This window comes from Salvelinus namaycush, chromosome 1 (assembly GCF_016432855.1).
Source record: "Salvelinus namaycush isolate Seneca chromosome 1, SaNama_1.0, whole genome shotgun sequence".
NCBI classification, from domain to species: domain Eukaryota; kingdom Metazoa; phylum Chordata; class Actinopteri; order Salmoniformes; family Salmonidae; genus Salvelinus; species Salvelinus namaycush.
Genome location: NC_052307.1, coordinates 45,604,297 through 45,626,008, shown reverse-complemented (window position 1 = coordinate 45,626,008; position 21,712 = coordinate 45,604,297). Strand labels below are relative to the sequence as shown.

General features: G+C 41.7%; 1 protein-coding gene across 6 annotated transcripts in view; it reads right to left on the bottom strand.

Moving 5' to 3' along the window:
• Window positions 1-641: 641 nt before the first annotated feature.
• Window positions 642-21,712, bottom strand: part of LOC120044705 (far upstream element-binding protein 3-like) — a 79,117-nt gene continuing 58,046 nt past the window's right edge. For 5 of the 6 annotated variants that reach the window (XM_038989392.1, XM_038989399.1, XM_038989413.1 and 2 more), the window contains 11 exons: window positions 20,729-20,827; window positions 20,333-20,437; window positions 20,114-20,216; window positions 19,790-19,890; window positions 18,828-18,969; window positions 9,616-9,776; window positions 7,867-7,937; window positions 7,685-7,770; window positions 3,653-3,721; window positions 3,178-3,299; window positions 642-2,228 (listed from right to left, as the gene is read on the bottom strand). In XM_038989392.1, the coding sequence (XP_038845320.1) occupies window positions 2,220-2,228; window positions 3,178-3,299; window positions 3,653-3,721; window positions 7,685-7,770; window positions 7,867-7,937; window positions 9,616-9,776; window positions 18,828-18,969; window positions 19,790-19,890; window positions 20,114-20,216; window positions 20,333-20,437; window positions 20,729-20,827 (1,068 nt within the window). In that variant the 3' untranslated portion in view covers window positions 642-2,219. Of the gene's footprint in view, window positions 2,229-3,177; window positions 3,300-3,652; window positions 3,722-7,684; window positions 7,771-7,866; window positions 7,938-9,615; window positions 9,777-18,827; window positions 18,970-19,789; window positions 19,891-20,113; window positions 20,217-20,332; window positions 20,438-20,728; window positions 20,828-21,712 lie in introns of those variants that run through there. The other variant, XM_038989420.1, reaches the window with a different exon arrangement.

Sequence of the window (21,712 nt, the reverse complement as noted above, 5' to 3'; positions counted from 1 at the left end):
GTTATTGATGACAAATGTGCTTTTGGCATGGGAACCACTGTCTATTAGCGCAGTGCAAGTGCAGTAGAGCCGTGCCAGTAATTCCCATGCCGACATCCCATGTAGTGGATCCGCTTGGCTTCCTGTCTCCCAACTTTTAAAATGCCCATTTAGCACTCCCATTCTGATCATCAATTTAAAGCAGAGGTCATCTGATGTGTAATTACTGGAAGACTTTAAGGGGTTGACGTCATCGTCTGCATCCCAAATGGCACCCTATTTCCTATATAGTGCACTACTTTTGAAAAAAAAGTTGTGCACTATGTAAGGAATAAGATGCCATTTGGGACAAAGCCTTTCTCTTTTCGAAACACATGACCATCTGGGGCTAGGGCTTGATGGCAACAGTCATAAAGGATTAGGCCGCAAGTCGACAGACTTCTACAACTTTGTTTGCTAATGTGTTTTACTGCATAAGTGAGGGGATGGGGGCATGTATTTCACTAATGGACTAAATTAAGAATGACAGACCAGAAAAGACATTAGACTTATGGTATTTTTTTCTGGCAGGAAACTAGTTTTTACATTTGCTGTCCACATGCAATCATCATTTGTCCTTCTATATCTGGAAAAAATCAAATATGATCAGATTAAATTCATACTCAATCTTGAGAGAGTAGATTTAATTGAAGCACGGTATACAGCAACAAAGAAAACTGTTAGGGAGATTGACAAATCATTATACAGATAAACTTTTTAACTGTACAAAAATAAAGATTCTATATTTTCACAAAAGCAATTGTGGCAAATTACTGAGTCAAACAACTAAGAAAGCATAGAAATAAACAAGTGAGAATATATATTGTCTCTACTCATGTTTATGGCATATAAAACTTTATACTTAAGGTATCTAAATCAAACTGTATGCTACAGAAAGATGAACTTGTTAGTCCAGTGATATGGCTCTTTGGGTAACTCCACAGTTAAACTAATTTGCCATTGAAAAGGCAGCAAACATCTAAAAACAGGAATGTGCATTACAATAGCCCAAATGGTATCAACTGCCCTAGAAACAAACAAATGACTTGACTTTTAAATACAAGGTTATCTGTGCATATGAGAAAAATGTACACAAAAATCATAGGTTAAAGTATGTCTTGTCATCAGAAAAAATTGTAGGGAGTAATCATTCAACGAATCATAGCATACATTCTTTCTTACACAAAAACAATTATGTTAGCGAGAAACAAAGTGTACTGGTTGGGATACTGTGGAAGCTAGGCGGTTCAAAAATATAAATAAATCACACTTTACATTTGCCATATGAAAACAAATATTTTGAACAGGTAGAATGAAAGTGGCTTAGCAGTCTTGAGCACAGAAGACATGCTGGGTTTATATTTGCACTTGGTGAGAGATGCAACATCAAATTTCAAAACAACATTTTCCATATTAGCAGTGCATACATCAAATTGGGAGAGCATCCGTGTGAATATTACACTAACAATCCTTATTCAACAAATATACTTAAATACCCATGTACATGAGGATACATACATAAGATTAAATCAAACACATCATATCCCAGCTCTCTAAAATATAATTTTGATAAGCATTTATTACACTTAGGCTTAAAACTAGGATGTCTAATGTAAGAATAATAACTCATCAGCATATGTGTCTCAAAACCGAAATTAGATATCGCACCTTCCAGAACAGAAAACAAAACAATGACACAGAAGAATAACATGATTGAATAAGAAATTACAGATACCATACCAGGAATTTAGTTAGAAATTAAAACTTTTTTCCAACAATCACACACTACATTTCAATCTCTCAAAATTTAAACTGTTCGACGTAAAAACACAAATCAAAAAGCAAACGCATGCTTAAAACATGATCGTTCACAAAAACAAAACTGTCATTATACTCAATCCTCAAGACTGCTAAGCCAATACCATTTTATTGCAAAAACTAGACAAAATAGATTATACTACATCTTGTTCAAAGACACATACATAAAAAAAAAAAAAGAAGTATACTCAAGACGAGTATATCCCAAAATTGCCAAGTAAAATATCAGTTTTTAGGTTGAGTTATTCTACAGCGAATGCATTACAAAAAGGAAAGGTACGACGCAAAGTTTTGAAAATATACTTTAGAAACGTCAATAGTACTGTTAATAGTTCTCTTTTCGTCTCAATGATTCCAAAGTCTTAATTAGATGGGTGTCCACTCTAATGCTCCTGGAAGACATTTTAAAAAGGAAAATGTTATGTAGTTTACCATGTACGCAAGAGCACATCCCAATACACACATGCATGTAAACTCTTCAAGACTTGCCAGTAATAGTTTTAACATACACTGAGTGTACAAAACATTAAGAACAGCTGTGATCCCTTATTGACGTCACTTGTTAAATCCACATCAATCAGTGTAGATGAAGGGGAAGAGAAAGATTAAATAAGGATTTTAAAGCCTTGATACAATGAGACATTAATATTGTGTATGTGTGCCATTCAATAAGTGAATGTGTAAGACAAAAGATTTAAGTGCCTTTGAATGGGGTATGGTAGTATGTGTCAAGAACTTCAATGCTGCTGGGTTTTTCACGCTTAACAGTTTCCCGTGTGTATCAATAACGGTCCACCACCCAAAGGACATCAAGCCAACTTGACACAACTGTGGGAAGCATTGTAGTCAACACGGGTCAGCATCCCTGTGGAACGCTTTGGACACCTTGTAGAGTCCATGCCCCGACGAATTGAGGCTGTTCTGAGGGCAAAATGGAGGAGGTAGGTGCAACTCAATGTTAGGAAGGTGTTCTTAATGTTTTGTACACTCAGTCTATATAAAGAGAAAGTGCTGTTTCGCGGCAGAGCTGTTCATAGGCAGAGCAGGCACTTTAAAGAGGCAGAGAGAGCTGTGTTGAGGCAGAAACAGAGCTGTTTGAAGGCAGAGACAGAGCTGTTCAGAGAGAGCTGTTTAGAAGCAGAAACAGAGCTGATTAGAGACATAAGTTTAGAGGCAGAGTGGTTTAGAGGCAGAGACAGAGCTGTTCAGAGACAGAGCTTGTTTAAAGACAGAGAGCTGTTTAGAGTCATAAAGAGGGAGACCTAATTAGTGGAAGAAACCATTGTTTAGAGAGCTGTTTAGAGCCAGTGTTAGTATAAGTTTGGCAGTGTTGTACATTACCTGAAGATCTGGGCCCTGGGTTGCCTGTGCACCCGGCCAGAGGTACGCTCCCTGCTGCCTGTAATATTCTGCCATAGCTGCACTGTATTCTGGGAGTGAGCTCTGCTGCTGAGATGTCTGACCTTTTGGGACACAAGCGTATAGACATTCCGAGAAAACAGCATCAAATAACGCTATCACAATTGAAATTGCAATCTTGATTATGTCTAAAGACAACTGACAAAATGAATGAGACTACTCTGTTTCTTATAATAATCCTCCCATGCTTTGCTGTAGTCATGGACAATACTCTGAGCTTGGGTCTTTTGGCCTGCAAACACAGCGTTATCTGCAATGTCTACTACTGGAGATATACTGCTCCAAACGCCAAACCTCAAGCTTTGCTGCAGTTGCACTAAATGTATGGCAAAAATATTGCAATTGTTCGAAAAGTCATGTGGGTATGACAGGGTTTTTACTGTCTCAGAGCACTTGCCTAGCTTTTTATAATACTGCTCCCAAGCTGTAGAGTAGTCCATCTGGCCTGCCTGGGATCCATTGTGACCTGTACCCAAATAAAATAACATTGCATTAAATATAGAACAAATACCAGTGTATTTCAAATGGACTCTAACTTTTTTTTTTCTTGCGATACAGCCTTTTGCCCAAACCTGTCAGAAGTAATTTGATTTGGGAATAATAGGAACATTTAAATGAAACGGTTGACTAACTAAAAGCCTTTCTGGCAATTTCTTGACAATCTTTGTGTTATTTGTTGCACATTTATGTTTCCCCAACATCATTGGTTCAAGCCATGGTAGACTCCCCTTTCAATTGGCTTAGAAGTAAAATAGATGAGTGGATGAAAGCTAATGTGTACCTTCTACACCTGGTTCACTGCACGATTAATCCAATTTACATCGAAATTGTGATATTGACACGTGCAATATACATATCGCAAGAGGCGGTGAAATTATCAAATGCCACTCAGCCGCATGCAACGTCTGTTTTTATAGTTTACTCGCTGTTACTTAGGATTTTTTAGATGCTTGAGCAGCAATTTCCCACAACTACTTCACCGATTACTGAGCACCCCGAGATGAGCAAATACTCAGAGGACACCGTTATCCTGGACACATCGAACTCTGACAATCGGCTTGTATGCATTTATGAGTCTTAACTTACATTTGAGAGATATTTGTAAGACACTGAAATGAGCAAAATGTTGCAGAGTCCATCTTTACATGTCTATTTCATATACAGTGCATTCAAAAAGTATTCAGACCCCTTGACTTTTTCCACATTGTTACGTTACGGCCTTATTCTAAAACAGATTAAATTGTTTTCCCCCCTCAATCTACACATAATACACCATAATGACAAAGCAAAAACAGGGTTTTGACATTTTTGCAAATTTATTACAAATTTAAAAAACTTAAATATTACATTTACATAAGTATTCAGATTACAGCCTCAATCCTTCTTTGGTATGACACTACAAGCTTGGCACACCTGTATTTAGGGAGTTTCTCACATTCTTCTTTGCAGATCCTCTAAAGCTCTGTCAGGTTGGATGGGGAGCGTCGCTGCACAGTTATTTTCAGATCTCTCCAGAGATGTTTGAACAGGTTCAAGTCCAGGCTCCGGCTGGGCCACTCAAGGACATTCAGAGACTTGTCTTGAAGCTACTCCTGCGTTGTTCTGGCTGTGTGCTTAGGGTTGTTGTACTGTTGAAAGGTGAACCTTCACCCCAGTCTGACGTTCTGAGCCCTCTAGAGCAGGTTTTCATCAAGGGTCTCTCTGTACTTTTCTCAGTTCATCTTTCCCTTGAGCCTGACTAGTTTCCCAGTCCTTGCCGCTGACAAACATCACCACCTCATGATGCTGCCACCACGCTTCACCGTAGGGATAGTGCCAGGTTTCCTTCAGACATGACGCTTGGCATTCAGGCCAAAGAGTTCAATCTTGGTTTCATCAGACCAGAGAATCTTGTTTCTCATGGTCTGAGTCCTTTAGGTGCCTTTTGGCAAACTCCAAGCGGGCTGTCATGTGCCTTCAACTGAGGAGTGGCTTCCGTCTGGCCACTCTACCATAAAGGCCTGATTGGTGGAGTGCTACAGAGATGGTTGGCCTTCTGGTAGGTTCTCCAATCTCCACAGAGGAACTCAGGTTCTTGGTCACCTCCCTGACAAAGGCCCTTCTTCCACGGTTGCTCAGTTTGGCCGTGCAACCAGCTCTAGGAAGAGTCTTGGTGGTTCCAAACTTCTTCCATTTAAGAAAGAAGGAGGCCATGGTGTTCTTGGGGACCTTCAATGCTGCAGAACGTTTTTGGTACCCTTCCCCAGATCTGTGCCTTGACACAATCCTGTCTCGGAGCTCTACGGACAATTCCTTCAACCTCATGGCTTGGTTTTTGCTCTGACATGCACTGTCAACTGTGGGACATTATATACACAGGTTTATGCCATTTCAAATCATATCCAATCAATTGAATTTACCATAGGTGGACTCTAATCAAGTTGTAGAAACAACTCAAGGATGGTCAACGGAAACAGGATGCACCTCAGCTCAATTTCAAGTCTCATAGCAAAGGGTCTGAATACTTACAGTTGAAGTCGGAAGTTTACATACATCTTAGCCAAATACATTATACTCAGTTTTTCACAATTCCTGACATTTAATAATAGTAAAAATTCCCTATCTTAGGTCAGTTAGGATAACCACTTTATTTTAAGAATGTGAAATGTCAGAATAATAGTAAAGAGAATGATTTATTTCAGCTTTTATTTCTTTCATCACATTCCCAGTGGGTCAGAAGTTTACATACACTCAATTAGTATTTGGTAGCGTTGCCTTTAAATTGTTTAACTTGGGTCAAACGTGTCAGGTAGCTTTCCACAAGCTTTCCACAATAAGTTGGGTGAATTTTGGCCCCTCCTTGCTCGCACACGCTTTTTCAGTTCTGCCCACACATTTTCTATAGGATTGAGGTTAGGGCTTTGTGATGGCCACTCCAATACCTTGACTTTGTGGTTCTTAAGCCATTTTGCCACAACTTTGGAAGTATGCTTGGGGTCATTGTCCATTTGGAAGACCCATTTACGACCACGCTTGAACCTTCTGACTGATGTCTTGAGACATCATTTTCCTTCCTCATAATGCCATCTATTTTGTAAAGTGCACCAGTCCCTCCTGCAGAAAAGCACCCCCACAACATGATGCTGCCACTCCCGTGCTTGATGGTTGGGATGGTGTTCTTCGGCTTGCAAGCCTCCCCTTTTTCCTCCAAACATAACGATGGTCATTATGGCCAAACAGTTGCATTTTTGTTTCATCAGACCAGAGGACATTTCTCCAAAACGTACGATCTTCGTCCCCATGTGCAGTTGCAAACCGTTGTCTGGCTTTTTTATGGCGGTTTTGGAGCAGTGGCTTCTTCCTTGCTGAGCGGCCTTTCATGTTATGTCGATATAGGACTTGTTCTGTGGATACAGATACTTTTGTACCCGTTTCCTCCAGCTTCTTCACAAGGTCCTTTGCTGCTGTTCTGGGATTGATTTGCACTTTTCGCACTAAAGTACATTTAACTCTAGGAGACAGAACGCGTCTCCTTCCTGAGCGGTATGACGGCTGCGTGGTCCCATGGTGTTTATACTTGCGTACTATTGTTTGTACAGATGAACATGGTACCTTCAGGCGTTTGAAAATTGCTCCCAAGGACGAACCAGACTTGTGGAGGTCTACAATGTTTTTCTGATGTCTTGGCTGATATCTTTTGATTTTCCCATGATGTCAAGCAAAGAGGCACTGAGTTTGAAGGTAGGCATTGAAATACATCCACAGGTACACCTCCAATTAACTCAAATGATGCCAATTAGCCTATCAGAAGCTTCTAAAGCCATGACATAATTTTCTGGAACTTTCCAAGCTGTTTAAAGGAACAGTCAATTTAGTGCATGTAAACTTCTGACCCAGTGGAATTGTGATAGTGAATTATAAGTGAAATAACCGGTATGGAGTGGTTGAAAAAGGAGTTTTAATGACTCCAACCTAATTGTATGTAAACTTACGACTTCAACTGTATGTAAATAAGGTATTTTTTTTATTTTTTATTAATTTACACAAAAAATGTAAAACATGTTTTCACTGTCATTTTGGGGTATTGTGTATAGATTGATGAGGACATTATTTAATTTAACCTATTTTAGATTAAGGCTGTACTGTAACAAAATGTGGAAAAAGGGAAGGGGTCTGAATACCTTCCGAATGCACAGTAAACACAGTGTAAAATTATTTCAAAACAATGTTTAAGCTGAGAAAATATAAATACAAAGTAATTGCTGCAGCGTTTTAGCCAAGTGCAACCAGCTTGATCGTTGCGTTGACCATTCTGTTTCAGTGGTGAACATAGAGATCAGCCTGGTTCCACCATGTTAGCGGAGTTAATATTAATTGTAAAATACAAGACAACGTTGCCAAATGTTTACGAGATGTGCTTAAGACAAGTTGTAGCGCTAAGGTGACTTACTGTGGTCTTGCTGGCCTTGAGGCTGCCATGTTTGATAACCAGTCCCCCATCCCCCTGTCATTAAAGTCTGGGCTCCACTGCCACAACTGATCAAGACAGAAAGCAGGCAGAACGACAGCAACACAAAGAAAATGCATATAGTAGACAAAAAATGACAGGGACGAACAGAAACTGTGACTTACTTTTGATGAGTTGCAGGGCTTTGAGTGTAAGGGCTCAACCCAAAACTACCATTGCTCACTATTCCTGAGCCCTGGGAAAAAAACGAGACATTCAACATTGTTAACTAGAGTAAAAAACGACAGTAAAATTAATTTAAATCATGGTGGTATTTATTTAGTCGACTAACAGTTAATAATGAAACATAGAAATTGCAAGCAATTTGCCTAGGTACCCTTGCCTAGCTTTTATTTGTTATTTAACCAGGAAAATACCATTGAGACTCTTTTTCAAGGGAGACCTGGCCAAGAAGGCAGCAACAATCAATACATTACATAATTAAAACATACAACATGATCCAGCCTAAAAACAGCATTTAAACTCCTCTGTAACAGAGTCTCCATCAATATTTTAAATTCATTCAGTGGCACTAACAAATCTAGATGAAGCATGGATTGTTGACTATTCCATGCGTCTTGTGCACAAGAAGAGAAGGCAGTCATGCTTAATACTGTGAAGGTCCTGGGGACTTTAAGTAGCAACCACCTAGCAGACCGGGTATGGTAACTGCTGGTGGTAAAGGAGACCAGACTACAGAGGTAAAGAGGGAGTTTACCCAAAAGGGCTTTGTAGATGAACACATACAAATGTATCTTTCTGCGCATATAAAGGGAGGTCCAACCTACCATTTGGTACAATGTGCAATGGTGGGTGAGTGTCTTGGCATTTGTAATAAAGTGCAAGGATGCATGATAAACAGAGCCCAGTCTCTGTAAGACGGAGGTGGCCATAAGCGGGAAGCAAGCCTCATTACGAAAATAAAAACCCAATTTCAGCTACCCAAACTCATTGCTCCATCCAAACGCTACGCCACGCCCACGAACGTTAGTTTCTTCTCCGCAATGAGTCTGGATCTAAGTACTTCCACAATGATTGTTCCCAGAAACCGATGGGTTGGGTCAGAGTAAGAACATACGTGGGTAAAGCGGCATTGTGAAAATTCACCATTGGCTTTGATAGTCTGAATTGTTAGAGATTATCCATTCGCTGGTGACTTTGTTTGGTACAACACCCCTCATTTATTTTTAAATTTTATCCCATTTTCTCCCCAATTTTTCGTGGTATCCAATCGCTAGTAATTACTATCTTGTCTCATCGCTACAACTCCCGTACGGGCTCGGGAGAGACGAAGGTCGAAAGCCATGCGTCCTCCGAAGCACAACCCAACCAAGCCGCACTGCTTCTTAACACAGCGCGCCTCCAACCCGGAAGCCAGCCGCACCAATGTGTCGGAGGAAACACCGTGTACCTGGCCCCCTTGGTTAGCGCGCACTGCGCCCGGCCCGCCACAGGAGTCGCTGGAGCGCGATGAGACAAGGATATCCCTACCGGCCAAACCCTCCCTAACCCGGACGACGCTATGCCAATTGTGCGTCGCCCCACGGACCTCCCGGTCGCGGCCGGCTGCGACAGAGCCTGGGCGCGAACCCAGAGACTCTGGTGGCGCAGTTAGCACTGCCCTAGACCACTGCGCCACCCGGGAGGCCCCAACACCCCTCATTTTGATGTCTCCACAAACAACTTCAAAGACGGCCATCTCAGACTGAAGTATGTAGCAGAGCAGTTTGGAGTTTGTATTTGAACAGAGCAGTGGAAAAATTCTGTTTAAGTCGTCAGGCAATACAGTTTAAGTTGCCAGGCAATAGGTAGTCGTGTTGACTTATCGAGACTTAGTCTTTGGACTTAAAGGCACTTGAATTGGGGGAACTTACTCCGATCTTGTCGTCAATGAGCTGGCATGCTACCTCCATCTGTTGCGGGGTGCCTCTGATGGAGAAGACGCGAACATTGGGGTCGGTGTTGGGAGGGGGGTTCCTCTGCAGCTCCACGTGGGCTCCAGACTGCTGGTTGATACTCTTGATGGTATCTCCGCCTGGACAAACAACACACATCATCACACCACACGAGACCACTGATGGCTGGGAATAACACATCCTTTGTTATCGCCCTTGATGTTTTGGATGCAATAGTGTTGGGCCGATATATGATAATGTTGGGAATTGGCAATATTTGACCTCGATGATATATGGTTAAGATATCGTGATGCGCAAGATTATTCTCCATTTGAAATCAAAACCGTGCAGTTTAACTAAATTATTTTTAAATGACGAATGATGTTTTTCAACATAACAGTATTTTTAATGAGCAACTATATTATCACAAATAAGTACACAAATAGCACAGTCTGGAATTATTTAGTCATTAGCGGCGCAAAACGATATCGGACATCCCTTTAAATCTTTTGATGATAATATGATCAACCAGTACTTCACCTGCATTCATACACACTGCATATAAAAAGGTGCATTTCTAATATTATGACTCAATGGCCGAGAGGTTTGGAGTTTGTATTTGAAGTGTAAGGGAATGTTGTACGCTTATTAACTAAAAAAGGAAGCAAAAAAGTATACACCTCTCCACGTCTCAATTTTCCTTTACATCGGTGAAAATTTGCAACAAAAATAGATCGCACATCCCACTGACCCGACATAAAGGGTGAGTGCCACCTGATGAGTGTCACCAGTCTATGTGTTGTCTGCAACTCGACTTCTGTATGTGGGGAGCAATTACACGTCAGGCCAAACAGAATCATTACGGCTGGGGAAGGATTTTTTTCTTTTATTAAACCGTATCCCTTTTTTTTGTTGAATTTTGCGGTCTGTGGCTCTTTTGAAGCGAGCAGGGCAGGCATTCAGAAATCGGTTCCCCCCTGTGCCAAGTCCTCTCAAAGACCCCGGACGGCCACCCGTTCCTTCCACCTCGACTCAAAAGAGCAGGCTGGCTTCTCGAGTAGGGGCCGCTGATGTCCGAACATCAATTACATGTTTGTTCACATTTTGGTGACACGTTGTCAACCCCGCTTGAACCCGGGCTGAAAAAGCCGGAGAAAAGAGTCCTCCTCCCGCTGCCAATAGACTACCCCGGGGCCATAAACCCATTGTCAACCAAATTAAACTTCTGCTTTAATGAAGCCATTATGAGGTCTCCAGTCAGAAGGAGAGAGGAATAAAGGCACTGACTATTCAGTGCCAAGGAGTGGGCTATGGTTAGTGGAGATAATAAGGCCCTCTCAATGAAGCTGCTGGTTCAGGTTGCCAGAGACAGAGAGGGGGATTTGGATTTAAGATTAATTTATATGAGGGAGACGCAGGACCACTAAGTACTATCTCTTATATGTGAATAAGAGTTTGTAGCAGTCAAACCCACATTATCTTTTCGTACGACCTGTATGATTGCGTGTGCCACGGGTGTTAACCGTATCTGTTGTTCAGACGCGGGTGTATTAAAATGTAGCTTTAATCTGTGCAGAGGAATTAGGTTGGAAATTAATTTCTGAATGGTTTAGAGACAGTGTTGTACAAATGCATTTGGAAAGTCAATGAAGTTGTTGGAAAAACTAGCATTTGTGAAGAATTTAGTAAACAGTGTAGGTAGGTCCTGATCATGTATGTCTACTATCAATATTGTTGTGCAAAACACTTGCATCCATTTCCTACCATTTCAGATACCTGCTGCTAGCATTCAGTAGCACAAGTAGCGGAAGGCAGAACTCTGTTATGACTTAACTTCTCTAGGGTAGGGGGCAGCATTCTGAATTTTGGATGAAATGCATGCCCAAATTAAACTGCCTGCTTCTCGGGCCCAGAAGATATGATATGCATATAACTGGTAGATTTGGATAGAAAACTCTCTAAACTGTTAAAACTGTTAAAATAGTGTCTGTGAGTATAACAGAACTGATTTGGCAGGCGAAAACCTGAGAAAAATCCATTCAGGAAGTCGTTTTTTTTGTTGGTTTTGTAGTTTTCTATTCAATGCCATTACAGTATCCATTGACTTAGGACTCAAATTGCAGTTTCTATGCCTTCCACTAGATGTCAACAGTCTTTAGAAATTGTTTCAGGCTTGTATTCTGAAAAATGAGGAAGTAAGAGCAGTCTGAATGAGTGGACCCTAAAGTGTCACAGAGCTTTTTCATGCGCGCGACCAAGAGAGTGCGTTTCTTGTTTACCTTTTAAATTGACGACGTTATTGTCCGGTTGAAATATTATCGATTATTTAGGCTAAAAACAACCTGAGGTTTGAATATAAACATCGTTTGACATGTTTCTATGAACTTTACGGATACAATTTTGATTTTTTGTCTGCCTGTTTTGAGCCTGTGGATTACTGAAGAAAACACGCAAACAAAAACAGAGATTTTTGGATATAAAGAGACTTTATCGAACAAAAGGAACATTTATTGAGTAAATGAATGTCTGCTGAGTGCAACCATATGAAGATCATCAAAGGTAAGGGATTCATTTTATCTCTATTTCTGACTTGTGTAACTCTTCTACTTGGCTGGTTACTGTTTGTAATGATTTGTCTACTGGGCTATGTTCTCAAATAATCGTAAGGTATGCTTTCGCCGTAAAGCATTTTTTAAAAATCTGACACTGTGTTTGGATTCACAAGAAGTTAATCTTTAAATCTATGTAAAATATGTTTTGTTTTCTGAATTTTTATAATGAGTATTTCTGTATTTGAATTTGGCGCCCAGCAGTTTCACTGGCTGTTGAAGAGGTGGGACGCTAACGTCTCACGTACCCAAGAGAGGTTAACAAGTGAATTCAATTGCCACATTGTAAGTACTTCCCAAGTCAATAATATTTTCTTATTATTAACATAGGAAGTACTTACAAGGTGGCAATTGAATATATATATACATATACAGTTGAAGTCGTAAGTTTACATACATCTTAGACAAATACATTTAAACTCAGTTTTTCACAATTCCTGACATTTAATCCTTGTAAAAATTAGTTAGGATCACCACATAATTTTAATGACGTGAAATGTCAGAATAATAGTAGAGAGAATGATTTATTTAAGCTTTTATTTCTTTCATCACATTCAAAGTGGGTCAGAAGTTTACGTGCACTCAATTAGTATTTGGTAGCATTGCCTTTAAATTGTTTAACTTGGGTCAAACGTGTCGGGTAGCCTTCCACAAGCTTCCCAAAATAAATTGGGTGAATTTTGTCCTATTCCTCCTGACAGAGCTGGTTTAACTGAGTTAGGTTTGTAGGCCTCCTTGCTTGCAAAATGTTTTTCAGTTCTAACCACACATTTTCTATGGGATTGAGGTCAGGGCTTTGTGATGGCCACTCCAATACCTTGACTTTGTTGTCCTTAAGTCATTTTGCAACAGCTTTGGAAGTATGCTTTGGGTCATTGTCCATTTGGAAGACCCATTTGCGACCAAGTTTTAACTTCTTGACTGATGTCTTGAGATGTTGCTTCAATATATCCATATATCCAATATAATCTGTCTGTAAACAATTGTTGGAAAAATTACTTTTGTCATCCATAAAGTAGATGTCCTAAACGACTTGCCAAAACTATAGTTTAACAAGACATTTGTGGAGTGATTGAAAAACGTACGTAAACTTCCAACTTCAACTGTATATACACACACATATACACACAATCGTTCAAAAGTTTGAATAGGTTAGAGCCAGGCAACTCTGGGATGCTGGCCTTCTAGGCAGAGTTCCTCTGTCCAGTGTCTGTGTTCTTTTGCCCATCTTAATCTTTTATTATTATTGGCCAGTCTGAGATATGGCTTTTTATTTGCAACCCTGGATAGAAGGCCAGCATCCCGGAGTTGCCTCTTCACTGTTGACGTTGAGACTGGTGTTTTGCGGGTACTATTTAATGAAGCTGTCAGTTGAGGACTTGTGAGGCGCCTGTTTCTCAAACTAGACACTAATGTACTTGTCCTCTTGCTCAGTTGTGCACCGGGGCCTCCCACTCCTCTTTCTATTCTGGTTAGAGCCAGTTTGCGCTGTTCTGTAAAGGGAGTAGTACACAGCGTTGTATGAGATCTTCAGTTTCTTGGCAATTTCTCGCATGGAATAGCCTTCATTTCTCAGAACAAGAATAGACGGACTAGTTTCAAAATCAAGTTCTTTGTTTCTGGCCAATTTGAGCCTGTAATCGAACCCACGAATGCTGATGCTCAACTAGTCTAAAGAAGGACAGTTTTATTGCTTCTTTAAATCAGCACAACAGTTTTCAGCTATGCTAACATAATTGCAAAAGGGCTTTCTAATGATCAATTAGCCTTTTCAAATGGTAAACTTGGATTTGGCAACACAATGTGCCATTGGAACATAGGAGTGATGGTTGCTGATAATGGGCCTCTGAGCCACTCCTTAGTTGCCCTGGCTGTGTGTTTTGGGTCGTTGTCATTCTGGAAGACCCAGCCACGACCCATCTTCAATGCTCTTACTGAGGGAAGGAGGTTGTTGGCCAAGATCTCGCGATTTTATTTATCTGTTATTTTACCAGGTAAGTTGACTGAGAACACGTTCTCATTTGCAGCAACGACCTGGGGAATAGTTACAGGGGAGAGGAGGGGGATGAATGAGCCAATTGTAAACTGGGGATTATTAGGTGACCGTGATGGTTGAGGGCCAGATTGGGAATTTAGCCAGGACACCGGGGTTAACACCCCTACTCTTACGATAAGTGCCATGGGATCTTTAATGACCTCAGAGAGTCAGGACACCCATTTAACGTCCCATCCGAAAGACGGCACCCTACACAGAGCAGTGTCCCCAATCACTGCCCTGGGGCATTGGGATCTTTGTTTAGACCAGAGGAAAGAGTGCCTCCTACTGGCCCTCCAACACCACTTCCAGCAGCATCTGGTCTCCCATCCAGGGACTGACCAGGACCAACCCTGCTTAGCTTCAGAAGCAAGCCAGCAGTGGTATGCTGCTGGCTTGAAGGGGCGACACATGGCCCCTTCCATCCTCCCCTCAATACGGTGCAGTCGTCCTGTCCCCTTTGCAGAAAAGCACCCCCAAAGAATGATGTTTCCACCTCCATGCTTCACAGTTGGGATGGTGTTCTTGGGGTTGTACTCATCCTTCTTCTTCCTCCAAACACGGTGAGTGGAGTTTAGACCAAAAAGCTCTATTTTTGTCTCATCAGACCACATGACCTTCTCCCATTCCTCCTCTGGATCATCCAGATGGTCATTGGCAAACTTCAGACGGGCCTGGACATGCGCTGGCTTGAACAGGGGGACCTTGCGTGCGCTGCAGGATTTTAATCCATGACAGCGTAGTGTGTTACTAATGGTTTTCTTTGAGACTGTGGTCTCAGCTCTCTTCAGGTCATTGACCAGGTCCTGACGTGTAGTTCTGGGCTGATCCCTCACCTTCCTCATGATCATTGATGCCCCACGAGGTGAGATCTTGCATGGATCCCCAGACCGAGGGTGATTGACCGTCATCTTGAACTTCTTCCATTTTCTAATAATTGCGCCAACAGTTGTTGCCTTCTCACCAAGCTGCTTGCCTATTGTCCTGTAGCCCATCCCAGCCTTGTGCAGGTCTACAATTTTATCCCTGATGTCCTTACACAGCTCTCTGGTCTTGGCCATTGTGGAGAGGTTGGAGTCTGTTTGATTGAGTGGGTGGACAGGTGTCTTTTATACAGGTAACGAGTTCAAACAGGTGAATTCTTACTGGTTGGTAGGTGATCAAATACTTATGTCATGCAATAAAATGCAAATTAATTACTGAAAAATCATACAATGTGATTTTCTGGATTTCACAGTTGAAGTGTACCTATGATAAAAATTACAGACCTCTACATGCTTTGTAAGTAGGAAAACCTGCAAAATCGGCAGTGTATCAAATACTTGTTCTCCCCACTGTATGTATGTATGTATGTATGTATGTATGTATGTATGTATGTATGTATGTATGTATGTATGTATGTATGTATGTATGTATGTATGTATGTATGTATATGACTAACACACTATGCACCCCTTTAAGGAATTTCGTACAGGATTGTTCTATCGCCATGCCCATATATTACACACTGGGGTTAGGAAGGAACATGGCTCGTCGCTTTGGTTGTCCCCTTCTTCTCACTAGGGTTGTGGTGGAATTCAAGGGTTTGTGGGGGATGTAGGTCTGACAGAGGGGTGAGCAGAGCTGCATGTGGCATCGTAAAGACATTAATCACTGTGCCGAAAAGGGCGTCATGACAGGGCACAGAACGGCTGCCTTCCATCCATATTGGCCCGTTTCTTATGGTAATGCCAAGATGGGGCCCTCTGCAACCAGGTTTATTTGTCCCATTCACCTCTGCACAGAAGGCACTTGACATTTCTATTGCTCAGTTCTTTATTATAGGTGAAGCCCCCCCCTTCAACCGACCCACCCTAAACACAAATACCCCCGCCGCGGCTCGCACACTCGCGGCGAGCCAATCGCTAAATGGTCAATGACTTTTACATAGCAGGCAATAGAGTGAGCATGAATAGCAAATAAGCTAATTCGAAATCGTCATTCCCTCATTTGAGCCCATTGCCCGGAAAACGGATCTCATTAGAAGGACCGGGGCAATCTTCCAGATGATTGAGGGCTGTTATAATGAAATTCAAACAATTGATATCACATTACTTCACATGCATTATTCCCCTCATTAATCACTTTACGTAGGAGAGAATAGCACTTTTAAAAGCCTTATATATATATATATATATACACACACACACACACGAGTGCAGTGGGAGAAAGTGAGAGACATAAAGGGGGAGAGGGACTCCATGGCCACCCAGGTGCTTCTGGCACATTAGAGAAACTTAGTAACTTTCATTCTAAGAAATCCGATGGGGGAAAAAAAATGCACTTCGCGAAAGGGATTGTTAAACATAACTAGAAAAGTACAATGTGGTGTGCATGCTAGCTTGTGAAGGATTGATTGATAGGATAGCCTGACCATGTGAAAGTTGGTTTGGTGCCTAGCTTGAGCAGGCCAAGAGTTTGTGGGTTATTTATACACTGAACAAAAATATGAAAGAAACATGTAAAATCCCAGAAATGTTCCATAAGAACAAAAAGCTTCTCAAATTTTATGCACACATTTGTTGACATCACTGTTAGTGAGCATTTAGCTTTGACACTCATTCTGATTGGCTGGGCCTTGCTCCACAGTGGGCCTATGCCCTCCCAGGCCCACCCATGGCTGCGCCACTGCCCAGTCATGTGAAATCCATAGGTTAGGGCATAATGAACTTATTTAAATTGACTGATTTCCTTATATGAACTGTAACTCAGTAAGATCGTTGAAATTGTTGCATGGTGCATTTATATTTTTATTCAGTATAGTTACAGTTGATAAAAGTATTTGAAGTTAGGACTTGGTGTCTCTAGCTTGAACGGTTCAAGAGTCACTGTTGGTGGGTTAATTTATGCAAATGCATTCACATTTATATACAGTGCATTCGGAAAGTATTCAGACCCCTTGACTTTTTACACATTTTCATATGGTACAGCCTTACTCAAAATGGATAACATTTATTTTTTTCCTTATCAATCTACACACAATACCCCATAATGACAAAGCGAAAACAGGTTTTTAGAAATGTTTGCCAATTTATTAAAAATAAAAACAGAAATACCTTATTTATATAAGTACTCAGACCCATTGCTATGAGACTCGAAATTGAGCTCCGGTGCATCCTGTTCCCATTGATCATCCTTGAGATGTTTCTACAACTTGATTGGAGTCCACCTGTGGTAAACTCAATTGATTGGACATGATTGGGAAAGGCACACACCTGTCTATATAAGGTCCCACAGTTGACAGTGCATGTCAGAGCAAAAACCAAGCCATGAGGTCAAAGGAATTGTTCGTAGAGCTCCGAGGTAAAGATCTGGGGAAGGGTACCAAAAAATGTCTGCAGCATCGAAGGTCCCCAAGAACACAGTGGCCTCCTTCATTCTTGAATGGAAGAAGTTTGGAACCATCAAGACTCTTCCTAGAGCTGGTCCCCCGGCCAAACTGAGCAATCAGGTGAGAAGGGCCTTGGTCATGGAGGTGACCAAGAACCCAATGGTCACTCTGACAGAGCTCCAGAGTTCCTCTGTGGAGATGGGAGAACCTTCCAGAAGGACAACCATCTCTGCAGAACAACACCAAATTAGGTGTTTATGGTAGAGTGGCCAGATGGAAGACACTCCTCAGTAAAAGGCACATGACAGCCAGCTTGGAGTTTGCCAAAAGGCCACTAAAGACTCTCAGACCATGAGAAACAAGATTCTCTGGTCTGATGAAACCAATATTGAACTCCTTGGCCTGAATGCCAAACGTCACGTCAGGAAGAAACCTGGCACCATCCCTAGGGTGAAACATGGTGGTGAGAGAATTACAGTATGCTGTGGGGATGTTTTTCAGCGGCAGGGACTGGGAGACTAGTCAGGATCGTGGGAAAGATGAATGGAGAAAAGTAAAGAGAGATCCTTGATGAAAACCTGCTCCAGAGCGCTCAGGACATCAGACTGGGGCGAAGGTTCCCCTTCCAAAAGAACAACGACCCTAAGCACACAGCCAAGACAACGCAGGAGTGGCTTCGGGTCGGGACAAGTCTCTGAATGTCTTTGAGTGGGGCCCAGCCAAAGCCCAGACTAGAACCCAATCAAAAATCTCTGGAGACCTGAAAATAGCTGTGCAGCGACGCTCCTCATCCAATCTGACAGAGCTTGGATCGCCAGAGAATGGGAGAAACTCCCCAAATACACGTGTCAAGCTTGTAACGTCATACCCAAGAAGACTCGAGGCTGTAATCTCTGCTAAAGGTGCTTCAACAAAGTACTGAGTAAAGGGTCTGAATACTTATGTAAATGTGATATTTTGGTTTCAAAAAATCTGTTTTTGCTTTGTCATTATGGGATATTGTGTGTAGATTGATGAAGAAAAAAAACTATTTCATCCATTTTAGAGTAAGGCTGTAACGTAACAAAATGTGGAAAAAGTCAAGGGGTCTGAATACTTTCTGAATGCACTGTACACTTGTGTTTGTAGCTCTGAGGTTCTACGCTGCTTCGCGCACTGAGGGACTGAGTTGCATTACCTTTGCCGATCACCAGACCACACTTGTCTGCAAGTATCGTGTAGGTGATCTCCTGCAGTCCCCCTGGTGAGCCCATGCCCCAGTCCCCGCGACCTCTTCCCCTTCCTCTTGGTCCTCCAGAGCTTCCAAAGCCATCACGTTCCTGCTCCAATCACACGTAAGATAATGACGTTATTATCCCCATGGGGAAATTTTGTTTGTGGCATACATTAAAACAAATCATCAAGCATAGACAAATGGACAAATCAAGACAATTACAGACAATAAATACAATGAGAATAGAGTGCAGCGATACATAATGATCCAACATTAAATTAAAACTTTTTACATACAGCAAGGAGACACTCACCAGCTAGTACAGATATACCTTGGGTGCTTAACCCAAGCATGGAGTGACATTTATTGACAATGTCCTTCTGATATGACATTTCAAACAATATATTAAAATACATGCCATGCAATATCTTATCAACCCTGATATCGTCTGCGCCTACAAAGTCAACCAAAGGTATGACATATCTGTAAACTGTATTTGACTAGGAGTTGCAGATCTTATTTGCATATCTAAATGGTAATTCTCTTGTAATGGCCACCTGAGCAATACACGCCAGGAGACGAGGACAACATAGGCCCAAGTCCAAAATGGCATCCTATTCCATACGTAGTGCACTATTTTTGACCAGAGCACAATGCAGGAAATAGCATGCCATCGGGACGCAGCCATGGGTCAAGAGACAGCTTGGTGGGAAATAAATTGACTGGGAAATAAGAATCACAAGTGGTACGTGTGCTTGCTTGGCACATGAGGTTTGTGTGTGTGTGTGTGTGTGTGTGTGTGTGTGTGTGTGTTTGCTTGCTGTGATGCGTTTGTGTGTGCACTCTACTTGTCCATAATGTGTGCGTTCTGTGCAATGTGTTCCTTGCTCTGAGTGTTACCTTGCACTCTGTGTGTGTGTGTGTACCTGTGCTGTTTGGGTGAGCTCGTTGATGAGTTGGACAGCGTGCTGACACCTGTCTGGTTGTCCCATCACTTGGGCGATGCGCTCTGGGCTGATGCCATCATCTGTTGGTGGGAGGGAGTAGGGTCAACACTAAGCTAACAGTGGTGACTGACAGCAGATACAGCCACACACCAACACACAGAAAGTTGCCTTTCCTCATATATAATTGGTCATGGTACGATAAGAGACATGGCATACCCCAATATAATTCCAACTCTACAGAGAAGAGAAACCTTCGTTCAAATGACACATCTGACATATGTTAAAAGAAATACACGCACACACCTGGTTTGAATTGGATCCTCACTCCGGAATCTTCCTGGATCTTCTTGATCATCTCGCCACTCCTGCCGATGACAATCCCCACTGCAAACCTGGGTACAGCCACCTGAAGGGAGGGATTGGCCTGAAGCATGTGAGCTCAAACATCAAGGGTGTGTTCAAAATGGCACCATAGTCATTGGTTGTGACATTCACTGGACGTCCTGTACATTGCATTCTTACATCCAAAGTACTTCCACCCAATCTTGACGCAAAGTCGTTTCGGCCACTGCGGAAGTCTCCCTGGTATTTGTCGCGGATGATCTCTATCACCAATTCCCGCGCTTGCTGTGAAGGGGAGAAGAAAATGGGATTCACGTGACGGTACATCCCAGAGGTGACTGAGATGCCATAACGGGATCTACAAAGGAGTGAAGAGTGACCCCCTAATGCATTTTTTTAAGTGCAAAATTATCTGTATCACAAATCAGAAATAGTCAAAATAATTGTCAACAGAAAGCCTCACTGGAATGTAGAGAGGAGGGTCTGTGTTGGATTGAAAAGTGAGGATTTCTGCAAATAATTCTGTGTGCACCGTGACTGTCGACTGAAGCCGCACCCCACCCACTCTTCACTCACCTGGACCTTGTAGGGATCCCCAGTGATTCTCAGGGGTTTGTCCGCCCCGGTGGGCATGGGGCCATCCTGGATCATCATCATCTTCACTCCTATTCTCTCCTAAGAAAGATCACACACAGTGAATGAATGTGTTGTGCAAGTTGTTTTCCTCTCAATCAGCTGAACGCATTGCTTAGTTCATAGAACTGTGGTTATACGCGTAACCATCCTGGGACAAACAGAGCAGTTTCAGTGTAGAATCTTGCAATTGTATCTAGCTTTGAACATTTGGAGCTATTATCTATTATGACCCCAATGATGAAAGCTTAAGACTTTCACGTACATGTCTTCCGTTTCCCTCTATGACACTCGCAAGCCGTGCAGGTCTCGTTAGAAGGGAGTGTCACAAATCCGCACAGAATGACTGGGGAAAATCAATTGATTCTCTAAAGAACATGACATCATACACAAAGATTGCCTGATCCCTGATGTTTTCCTAAAACTTTCCAATAACCTTCAGACCCATTTTAATAATTTCAAAGCATACTTCCTTCAGACAGAAATTTGGCATTAACTGATTTGATATAGCTTTGTGTTATTTTATCACTTTTATTGAGATAATGACAAAAAGGCCAGCTGAAAAAAAATTGAATCATTTTTACACATTTGTTTCTGATACCCCAAAGTATCCTAACATAGATAATTGAAGAGCTTGATGGTCCATGTTAATACTATCTTAAAACAAATCTACATGTTAGGGCAGTAAATATCATACAGAAAACACTTTTTAAAATATAGTTCAAATGGCATCTCTTGCAGGTTCAACATTTTCAATTATAACAATAAGCTTTGCAAGTTGAAAAAGGTTAGCCTGGAGTCCTGACTATAGGTTACTGCTTTTAGATCTCCCTGACTGAATGAATCAAACCTCTTCTTCTTAGGGAAGCCAATATGAACCTGAGAAATATTGCTTTGATAGCCTAATCGTCATATCAAAAAATATGT